Below are 11,506 nucleotides of genomic sequence, written 5' to 3' on the forward strand. Positions count from 1 at the left end.
GCGGGGCGGGGGGCGCGGGGTGAGGGGTGGGGGCAGGTTCAGCTCCCGCGCGCTCGCCCTTGGGGTTCGCCGTCGACGGTCGACTGCGTGCTTGGCCGAAGCCTTCTCTCCTGGTCCTCGTGAGGGCAAAGGGCCCACCCGCCACCTCCGGACGCCCGTTGTCGCTAGTCGCCTTCCTTCCTTTAATTTTTTTTTTTCCATTAAGCTGAAGCCGACCCCTGGGTGGGGACGCTTTCATCGCCCTAAAATTGGTCTTAGGAGTATCTGTTTGGGTCCCGGGTCAGCGAGAGAGGGCGGTTCTCTTGAGGCTCAGCTCCAACTTGTGAATAGACCAGAAAAGCAGCGCGACTTTGCCCAGCACCCCGGGCTGCAGCCCACCCTTTGGCGGACATCACAGAAGGGTTTAAACTCGAGGAGAGGGTCGCCTGGGTGGCGCATCCGGTTAAGCATCCGGTTCGCCTCCAGTCATGATGTCACGGCTTATGGGATTGAGCCCCGGATCCGGCTCTGCACTGACAGCGGGGAGCCTGCTTGGGTGCTCTCCCTCCCTCCCTCCCTCTCTCTCTGCCCCTCCCCCGCTCTCTCAAAATAAATACAAATTTAGGAATATAAATAAACTCGTGGAGAAAGGTGCCTTTTTCGCTTCCGGGGGTGTGGAGCCGCTGGAAAAATGTCCCCGGAGGCTGGGTGGCGCATACACTCGCAGGGAAAACAGGTTTACCTTAGCTCCAAGCCCGATTCAGCCCGCCATTTCCTAGCTCTATGACCTTGGCCAAGTCATTTCTCTACAGCCTGGCTTGCTCACCTGTACAACGGGGTTAGAGGTGAAGAATCAGCGCACCCCGGCGGGGGCCGCGATCCCTGGAAAGGCCCTTGGCAGTGCCTTTCTACTTTTAGAAGCGAGGAGTGCTCAGCGCTGTCTGGTTGGGTGCCCTCAGGGGCCTCAGCGCTGTCTGGTTGGGTGCCCTCAGGGGCAGCTGGAAGCTTGCTGGGACGTGGGCTCAGATACACCCAGGGTTAGAACTTTTCCAAGGCAGGAAAACAGTACCTTCCGGAAGAGTAAGTTGCTTTTGCAGAGAGCTGTGACAGCTTGAAAGTTCTTCCTTCTATTGAGTCAAAGTATGTATTGTTGTGCTGTGGGTCCCTTGATACGGATGCAGGCTGGCCCTTCAGAGGACCTGGAGGGCCCTTGGCTTTGCACAGGACAGGAATCAAACTAGTGAATCAAACTTCCGCTAGTGAGAGGACGTGAGAACAAGGTTTATCAAGTGACAGTGATAGAACACAGCAGGCGGAGTGTGTGGGATACTCAGAGGTCAAGTGCGAGCTCGGGGGCCTCCAGAAGTCTTGGAGCCACAGGGATCTTGGCATCAAGGTGTCTGGAGTCTGGTCTTGGAGAAAGTACCTGACGATCCTGCCCGGTCACTCGCTGGAAGTTTCTATCGTGCTGGAAGACTCTGAAGAAATCATTAAGTCCTTGACCTTCACGAGGAGGACGTACGTGAAGGCAAGAGTGAGGCGGGGGTCAGGTTCCGCGGGAAAAGTAGCAGGAAAAAAACTTTTTTTTTTTTCCTTTTCAGTAAAGTCCCTTCAGTTTCCCTGTCTCAATACCTGTTTGGCCCTTCACAAGCCCCGGCCCGTTTTTGAGGAACAATTGTATCTTTTCTGACGGGAACGACGCTTACTCTTTGGAGCTGAAATCTTCCCGAGTTATATGTCGGACCCCGGGTATTATGGACTCTATGCTACAGCACAGAGACACCCGAGGAGAAGAAAAACACATGAAGTGTGGCATCTACACTGACAGGCAGGGGTCTAACCGGAGGAAAAACACCGTTGTCTTCTTTCTCATCTGCTTAAGTGTTCGTCATAGAACTTAGTAGCGCCTAGTACCACAGTCTGTAATACCACAGGTCGCCTCTCTTCAACGGAATATAACTTTGTGGCGATCAGATCTGTTTAGTCTCTGCCTCTGTCCCCAGCACCTAGGACACGCCTGGCACCTTGTGTACATTCAAGAACGACGTGTGGTCGGAAGCTGCAAAGAGCGCCCCTCCCAACATAATAAGGAGAAAAGACTGGATAATAAGAAAAGCATACCTCTTCTTACGCCTATCGGGTGGCTGAGGTTGCAAAGCGACCAAGGAAACTGAATTCCCAAGAGAAACGAGCGTCCCCAAAGATGGAAGGAAGGCAAGAACTCCTTCACCTTTGGCAAAGCGTAGGAGAAAGTGGCCGCCCTACAAGCGGGCAGGAGGAAATCAGTTACGATGGTAATGAACTCTTAAAGGCCAAGTGTGGGCTGGCGCGTCAGTTTGAAATAGCTAGAGGCCTCAGATATAAAGAGTTTGCGGTCATTCCCAAGCTCCTGTCCATAAACCCCCATCAGAAATCTTTTTCCATAAGGGTGATGGAGGCAAAGTGAACTGAGAAAAACCCTTAGGTGAGTCAGGTTTCCCACTGTTGGGGGATGGGCACCAAACCCCACCCACATCCCTTCTGGAAAACAAGCGGCAGACAAGCCCTCTCCCCCAGGGTTCAGATAAGATCCAGGATGGCCTTGAGAAGAATAGAAGCAACACTCAGTAATACCAAATCCAAAAGAAGATAAGAGAGCCTCTCAACCCTCAAGAGGATGGGCACGAACTCACTGCGACAGGCTTAGGAATAACAGACTACAGAAGGGAGCCAGCCCCCAGGCAGGTCCGCAAGGCCTGCTGGCGACTGTCCTTGGTATGTTTACCTTTTACAGACATCCTGGTGTGGCTGTGGCCAAGTGAAATAGTACTTAGTTTATTTAGTGCCTTCAGTTAGATGGGAGCTTGCTGAAAGCCAAGTGGCACTCCCCGGAAGAACTAGACTTGCCTCGACAGTCACACGATGAGTCACAGAGTGAGAACAGGCACAGACCTTGTCCCTTGCCACTGGAGGACACCAGTGAACTTTGGTTCGTGCCGAAGAGAAAACGTAGGAATGTTGTCTATCTCTTACACCCTTTCTGTACAGGTCAGATAGATCTGAAAATGAACTTGTGAAATCACGAGCAGCAGCATCTGATTCCCACGAACGCCATCCACAAATGTCCCGCTTTTAAAGGTAAAATATGTAAATAATGATATTTGTTATGGCGTTGATGTTACCGATTGATTTTTATTTATTATTATTATTTTGTTAATGCTTGTTTATTTTTGAGAGAGAGAGACAGAGAGACAGAGAGACAGTGTGAGTGGGGCAGGGGCAGAGAGAGAGGGAGACACAGAATCTGAAGCAGCTCCAGGCTCTGAGCTGTCAGCACAGAGCCTGACATGGGGCTTGAACATGGTGAGATCATGACCTGAGCCAAAGTTGGATGGATGCTTAACCGACTGAGCCACTCAGGCGCCCCAATGATTGATTTTTAAAAAGAAATTTAAGCTGATGCCATTAGCTCCTATAATGGGATAAATGATTTGGAATATTCTCATGGCTGTAATATTTGCACCATTGGCAAAAATAATTGGAAAGTGAAATGAAAACTATGTTTATATAAATCCTGTACCGGAATGTTTATAACAAATTATAATCATCGAAACTGGAAACGAAAACAAAAAGCAGGGGGTGTCCGGGTGGCTCAGTCGGTTGAGCATCTTACTATTGACTTCATCTCAAGTCATGACCCCAGAGTTGTGGGGTCGAGTCCCACATTGGGCTCCACGCTTTGCGTGGAGCTTGCTTAAGATTCTCTCTCTCTCTGGGGCGCCTGGGTGGCTTAGTTGGTTAAGCATCCAACTTTCGCTTAGGTCATGATCTCACGGTTCGTGGGTTTGAGCCCCGCGTCGGGCTCTGTGCTGACTGCCAGCTCAGAGCCTGGAGCCTGTTTCAGTCTGTGACTCCCTCTCTCTCTGACCCTCCCCTGCTCACGCTGTCTCTCTGTCTCCTAGAAATAAATAAACATTAAAAAAAAAAAGATTCTCTCTCAAAGGGCACCTGGGTGGCTCAGTCAGTTAAGCAACCGACTTCGGCTCAGGTCATGATCTCAAGGTCCATGAGTTTGAGCCCTGCATCGGGCTCAGTGCTGACAGCTCAGAGCATGGAGCCTGCTTCAGAGTCTGTGTCTCCCTCTCTCTCTGCCCCTCCCCTGCTTGCACTCTGTCTGTCTCTCAAAAATAAACATTAAAAAAAAAGATTCTCTCTCTCTCTCCCTCTGCCCCCTCCCCTGCTCATGCTCTCTTTCCCTCTTAAAAAAAAAAACAACAAAAAAAAACCTGGGAACAACAGAAATATCCTTCAACTGGATTAGCAAAGCATGGTGAATCCATTCAATGGAGACCACCCACAGTAAGAAGGGACAAACTGATAGCTGACACCACATGGATGGATCTCAAATTAATTATGTGAAGTGGAAGAAGATAAGACAAAGGCTACCTATTGATGTAGAAATGTTAGGGGTCAGGGCTGTCAGCCAACAAAGAATTCTTGAGACGTCTTTGGTCCAAAAAAGGCGGTTTTATTAAAGCACGAGAACAGGACCCGTGGACAGAAAGAGCTGCTAGGACATTCTGGGAAAAGCAAGACTGTACAAAGGGAAAGCAGATTAGGGAGTTGCAAGGGTTGAGGCCGTAAGGAAAGGTTGGCTACAGAGGACCCAGGAGAAATCTGGGACAGGACCTGTGGGCAGGATGACAGGTAACTGATTATGTACCTTCAGCTTGGGAGGGGGGCAGGGATAGAGTAAGTCTCTAAGGTATTTTGGGGTTTTTTTTTTGTTTTGTTTTTAATTTTTTAAGAATTTATTTCTGAGAAAGAGAGAGAGAGAGAGACAGCATGGGCAGGGGAGGGTCAGAGAGAGAGGGAGACACAGAATCAGAAACAGCCTCCAGGCTCTGATCTGGCTGTCAGCACACAGCCCGACTGGGGCTCGAACCCACGAACTGTGAGATCATGACCTGAGCCAAAGTTGGATGCTGAACCGACTGAGCTACCCAGGTGCCCCTCTAAGGTATTTTGGAAGCAAGGTTTCCAGGGCCTTGAGGGGCAGCTGTTGCTAGGGAAACACCCCTTATTACCATTTAGTAAAACCTCAGTCATGAGACCCTTCAGACCCGGGGACCATAAGCTTGGAGGAGCGGTGCCAGCGTGTATCCTGGGGCAGCTGAGATAAAGGAGGTAGACTTACAGGATCCTGGGGGTCAGGATAATGTTAAGCCAACATTCCCTTGTGCCCCCAGCAAAGTGTCATCATCGAGGCAGCTGAGCCCCGGGAGGGAGGGCACTCTGCTGGTTTCAAGGACTTGGCAATGGGCCGTAGGCAGTAAGGGGATTTAAGGCTTCATTTGCCTGACTTGTCCACATCACCACGGCGAGCACTTAAACCCCTTCCTTTTGTTCTCGGGAGGCCAGGAGGGTCCGAGGAACATCACACATATTCCACAGGGGGTGGGGGGTGCTGTTAGCTCTACTTTGCCCTTAGCTTGCTCCCCCCCCCCACTAATCACATTCCTTCCTTCCTTCATTTCCCAGTCCTTTCCACAAAGGATTTGAAGAGGTCTAAAACAACGGAATCTGAATTTCATCGGATGGTCCAGAACGGATCTCATTTCCTCTTTTCAGGTTAGCTCCACAAGCAGCGAAGAGCTAGAAAGAAGCTGTGGGCTGAAGAGATGAAGCCTCAGTCCCCGCACGAAGGAGCTTGCTGTTCAGTGGGAGAGACTGGCCTCCCCGCAGTGACGGTGAGGCGGGGCGAGGGCCGTGACGAGGTGCTCCAGGGCACAGGGGAGGGCCCTTCGGTCTGGCAGCTCTCTAGTGCCCAACTGGGTCCGGGTACGTGTCATTTGCTGAGCGCGCTGGGGACCGGCCCCTCCTCACCCTCGCAGCCCAACAGCACAGCCTAGTGGGCATGGCCGGTACTGCACCACCCGCGTCTGAAGGCTTGTTCGGCTGGGTGGCAGCTGTGACACGTTGGGCAAGTTACCTAAGCTCTCTGTGCCTCCAGCTCCTTACCTGTAAGACTAGGAATAATCTCATTCACCTAGTTCGTGGGGCTGCTGTAAGAATTCAGTAAGTTAACAAACGTTGAAGAGTTTAGGACGGGGTCTAGTGCAGAGTGAAATACAAATGGTAACGACTGTGATTCCCATTTTATCAATGAGCAAACCAAGGCTTAGAGAGGTGAAGTATTTCGATCAGGCGCACGTAGCTCATTAAGGACGCACGGTTGGAGCCAAGTCTGAGTACAGGGACTATGACCTCATAGTCAATGCTTTTTTAAAAAAATTTTAACGTTTATTAATTTTTGAGAGAGAGAGAGAGAGAGTGTGTGTGTGTGTGTGTGTGTGAGTGGGGGAAGGGGCAGAGAGAGGGAGACACAGAATCCGAAGCAGACTCCAGGCTTTGAGCTGTCAGCACAGAGCCCGACGCGGGGCTTAAACTCACGAACCGCGAGATCAGGACCAGAGTCGAAGTCAGACGCTTAACCGACTGAGCCACCAGGCGCCCCTCACAGTCTATGCTTTTAACCACCGGCTTCATTTTTATGCCTTTTGTGAGACTGTTGTTAAGTTTCAGAGAAGAAAAAAAAAATCTTTTCTCCGAGTTTGGTGCGGAAAACCCAGCCTCGTTGCCTGCGGTTTTACATACGCGTGATTGGTGGCTTGGAGGAAGGACTCCTGCCCAGGGACTGGTCGGGGAGGAATGTGACTCTGCATCTGAGATCCACTTACCTGGGTCACCATCGGCTTGAGCTGCGATGACGCATGGGGTTAGACCACCTCTACAACAACGTTCCCCAGATCTGTGTTTTTTTCAGGCACGTCACTCTAGACCTCGTATGATTATGAAAAAGAGAAGGTAGGAACCATTTCCCCATTTTCCAGATGAGGGGGAGGAGCTCGCCTGAGGACATGCAGCTCATTGGTGACAAGAGGTGCCCATCTGACCCTTGGTGGGACATCTCTCCCTCAGCCAGGTGGCTGCCACTTAACCGTCCCCGCCCCTTGCATGGGAATCATAGGAATAGCCAGGGGTGGGATGTCACATTGGCCTGTGTCCCTTGCTCCGTGGGCTCTCTTTGGACATATTTTCCCCACCTCCTTGGGCCAGACTGTGGTCTATCAATGTCTGGGTCCCCAGGGCCCAACTTCCATGCCCTAGAGCTGGCTTAGGAGCATCTGCTGGTCACATGAACAAATCCAGGAGTACATGAAATAGCTGCCACTTGGTGGCTCTGATTTGCTGTTTGGACCAGTAGTTCTCAAAGTGCGGATCGGCATCACCTGGGACTTGTTAGATATGCAAACCCTGGATCTCACCCCCAACATGATTCAGAAACTCTGGAATGTGGCCCAGCAAGCTGGAGGGGATGGGGGGATTCAACAGCACCTGCTCTTTGGAGTTAGGCTCTGCCCCTAACTTGCTGTGTGGCCTCATGCAAGTCACTCAACCTCTCTGGTTTGTTTCCTCATCTGCAAAATGGTGCTCATCCATAACGAGGAGGGTTGTATGACCCTTTGCAGAGAAAGGTGCTCAGGACCGGACCTGACATGTAGCTGATAAATGTTAAGTCCAAGGCTGGTTGGAAACAGGGGGCTGAGCAACTGCCTGGCTCCTGCCAGTGCCGGGTCGGCCTGGCTCCTCTACCTCTGTGCTTGGCAGTGGCTCCACCTGGTGCAGGATGACTTTGTGCCTCAACAGGAAGCCTGCCAGATTCGGTCTGGCCTGGGTCTGTCCCCCCCCGGGGCAGTGGAGCGCCGTTACCCCAGCCACAGTGGCCCACAGGTCCCCTGGGTGCTGTGGCCTGGGCCCGGCGGATCTGTCCCCCCACAGAGACCACAGAGGTCCAGCCCGGAAGTCGATGCCTGGCCTTCTCAGGGAAAACAGCGTCGGGAGAGGGGCACACGCCTCCTGCGGGTGGCGGGGGAAGGGACGCAGAGGGCAAGGCACCGGCCCAGCAAGGTGTCCCGCTTCTGGACACGCCCAAGGTCATCCCCACTTCATGGAGAGTAGGCTCAGAGGTCCAGGTACTTGCTCGGGGTTCTGGTCACATGGTGGGAGGGGTCCTCCCCGGTCAGTCCGCAGTCCATCCTGACCTCCTGCCAGGCAGGGGTGCTTCCCACCAGAAGTGAGGGCAACAGCCTGAGGACCCCATGGCACTGTGCCCCCAAGAGCCTTGGAGCTGGGTGGGGGACCTGTTTGTCCTAATTTCCTGAGAGTCCTAGGGTGGCCTCCAGAATCCACCGGGCACCCCCTCCTCCCGGGTGTCAGGATGACTCGGTCCCTCCCTGAGCTTCTGGGGATCCCCCAAGGCAAACTTGGGTCCTTCTTCATTTCTGTCCCGGCACCACCTAGCCTTGCATACAGTAGGTGCTCAAGAAATGCCTGGTGAATGAACACGACCCAGGCACAGAGCCAGCTGATTCCCTGCCAGGAGGGGCTCCTCGGGGTCAGGCCTCACTCAGTCCCCCAACCACTCACTTCCGACCACGGGCAAGTCACCCCTGCCCCTTACTTGGCCCCACCCAGTTGGCCCATAAACAAGTAGGGGGTTGGTCAAGTGGCCCACAGGGGTCCTTCCCAACCTCCTCCATCCCTAGTCTGACGGTAGGCAGGCCCCTCCAAGTCTGCCCCCGCACCCAGTGCCCGAGGTCACCCAGCAAACACCAGGCCAGGCACGTGCTTAGGGGGTGAGGGTCCTGCAGCGAAGCCCAGGACAGAGGCCTGCTCCGTCCTCCGTCTGGGAACTCAGCCAACCTGTGCTTTAGCTCGAGCGGCTACAGAGCCAGGTCCCTGCCAGGGTCACTCAGCCAGAGCTTGCCGGCCCTCTGGGCATCCCTGGGGGCTGGGACGGGGCAGGCAGCAGAGGGCCGCGGGGGCCCGTGAAGGTGGCGTGCGCGGAGCGGTGATCCCGGAGGAGAAGAGGCGGCTTGGACCCAGGCCGTGGCTTGGAGAGAAGGACAGAGGGACAAAGAGAGCTTGGTGGCCCAGCAAGGAGGGTGTGGGAGGGGCAGTCGAGGGTGCCAGAAGGTTCTGGTTGGGGACCAGGAGGAGGGGGTGTCGCTCATCGCCATGGTAACCGTTACCACCTCCTGGGTCTCCTGGGGCCTCGCACGCCTGCCTCTAACCCTCTGACTGGAAGGCAGGGGCCACTCTTGCCGGGGAAACTGAGGGGCGAGCTGGGATCCCCTGAGGGTCAGGACGGGAGGGGACAGGTGGGCAGGGAGGGCCGAGATGACAGGCTTGAGAGCAGGGCCTCGCGGAGCAGAGGGGGTTTCATCCTGACTTTTGAGGGTTCCTCCAGTTCGCCACCCCCCACCCCTGCTCTTTATCCACCAGTGGGGGGAGCGGGGAGGGGCCTGCCCTCGAGAAGCCCGCAGTTCTGTCGTGGGACCTCAGGCCAGTTGCAGAACTTGAGGTTCCAGACCTTCCGTGTCCTCTTCTGCAAAGCGAGGTGACTCCAGCCTCCCCTGCGGCCGTCATGACGTGAACCCACCGTGTGCCCAGGACTCCGGCCGCGGGGACCAGGAGCCTGTTCCGCCGCCTCCCTTCCGCGCCCTGTCCTCCCTCGGGGCTCTGCGGCGGCCGGGGCCGGCGAGGCAGAAGCTGGTGTCTGTCCCGGGCGGCGGGCGGCTCTGGTGGACTCCGACTCCTCACTGGGGGAGCAGGGGCCCCACGGCCCAGCGGATGACAAGGACTGGCCTCTGCCTTCCCGAGCCGGGCAGAGCAGAGCCGCGGTGGGGCAGCCACCGGCCTCGCTCTGCCGACTCCCCGAGGGCCCGGTGCCCAGAAGGGGCGCGTTTCTGGGCGAGCCTTACCAGGGGTCGGTGTGTGCGCTGTGGCAGCCCTCACAGCTCTCTTTTCTCGCCTTCTTTCAAGTCAGGGCCCCCCAGGGAGGGGGGAGGGCCCTCTAGGGATTTTAGTGCCCTAGGCCGGCTGGGACTCGTAGGTGAGTATGGCCCCAGGAGCCTTCGTGTCGGCTGCAGAGTGGAACGGGGAGACTCACCCCACCCGCGGGAGCCCGGGCGGGTACCGTGTGAACAGAGCCCGGGGCCTGCGCTCAAAGCAGCCCAGGTGACGGATGGAGGCGCCAGCCTGCTGTCTACACTGGGGAAGCCCAGGCCGCAGTGTGGCAGGTTCCGGGGAGAACCTTGAGGGGTTCAGGGGCCTCAAATCCCCAAACCTGTGGCTTTGCGGGGTCTTGTGGGCCGCGGTCTTGTGCCTGGGATCTGGGCCGGCTCCAGAGCCGGTACTGCTGGCGGAGACACGCTCACCCGCGGACAGGAGTGCGAGGCGCACGCGGCTCTGAGACGGTCACGCTCACGAGATCAACTGTTTATTGATTTTTTTCTTTGTTCTAAAATACTATACATTTAAAGAAACTCCTAACTGAAAAGACTTGACGATTTTTGGTAAATCTGTAGCAAAGGAATGAGGATTTCTGCTGGTACGTTTTCGTGACGGACACACACACACACACACGCACACGCTTTCCAAGCAAGACCTCAAGCTCCCTGGAAACATCGAGAAAATGCATAGCTTGTGATGGCGGCGGCCGTCCCACCATGTCTGAGTTACACAAAATAAAGGTTTTCCCTCCTTCCCTCCCTCCCCTGCCCTGTCATGACGGTGTAGCTCCCGCCCCAGCGCGGCCGCTCTGAAGAGGCCCCCGCGCTCCGGGGGGGGACCCAGCTTTCGTGTGCTCGCGAGGAATCGAGGACTACGGACCGTGCGGCTGCCGGAAAGACACGGGGGTTTACAGTGTTCTGCTACGGAAAGGACTAAGGCTAGTTTGCAGGTGGACCCACGGCCGGCCGGCGAGGACACACTTGCCCACAGCCATCTCCACCGAGCCCGGAGGAGGCCCGGCCCACCGGCCAAGCCTGCGCCCGGAGGTCACAGTCTTCAAGCAGTTTACAAATGAAACCCACTGTCAAAAGCCGTTACGTCTCGTTAAACCAGTAGACGAACTCTTCAGATTCTCCGAACATCAAATAGTGTACACGGGTAGGCGCCGAGACGGGACAGTGAGGCGTCTTCGCCTACGGACGCGCGTGCTGGCAGCGTCAGTCTTACTTTCTAACCTTCCGAATCGCTGACAAAATTGTTAACTGGCAAGAGTAGAGTTTTAAACACACATAGAACGGAAATAGCTTTTAAATACGGTGACACTGGGAGAACGACAAGACGACACGACATGACGACGTGACGTGAGGTTACATCAGGACCTCGGGGAGGGTGCCCGGGGGAGGAGGGCTTTCCCAGAGAGAAATCCAGCCCCCGGGGATCCGCCTTCCCCCCTCCCACGGCGCGCTCTCCCTCTCCCTCCCGCGCGCGCGCTCTCTCTCCTCCAAGGCACAGCACTCCCCGCAGGACCGTGGGTACCACCCTGTGCCACTGTTTACGCATGAATGAATGAAGGGCACGTATGCAAAAAAGCATCACCGTACACAGCCTTTAAATTAGGAACCCCGAAGTCTTCACTCTGCAGATGGCACGTGAGTTTGTTCATTTGAGTCGCGGGTGAGGGGGCTTCTCC

The 11,506-nt window shown here is 55.1% G+C and overlaps 1 protein-coding gene across 1 annotated transcript in view; it reads right to left on the reverse strand.

Moving 5' to 3' along the window:
• Positions 1–1,114, reverse strand: part of ARFGAP3 (ARF GTPase activating protein 3) — a gene marked incomplete at its 5' end in the record, with an annotated part of 54,846 nt that extends 53,732 nt beyond the window's left edge. Inside the window, one exon of the mRNA XM_077757990.1 lies at positions 1,049–1,114. Coding sequence (XP_077614116.1) covers positions 1,049–1,114 — 66 coding nt within the window. The remainder of the gene's footprint in view (positions 1–1,048) is intronic.
• Between the last annotated feature and the right edge of the window lie 10,392 nt (positions 1,115–11,506).

This window comes from Crocuta crocuta, unplaced genomic scaffold, assembly GCF_008692635.1.
Source record: "Crocuta crocuta isolate KB4526 unplaced genomic scaffold, BGI_CrCroc_1.0 scaffold143, whole genome shotgun sequence".
Lineage (NCBI taxonomy): Eukaryota > Metazoa > Chordata > Mammalia > Carnivora > Hyaenidae > Crocuta > Crocuta crocuta.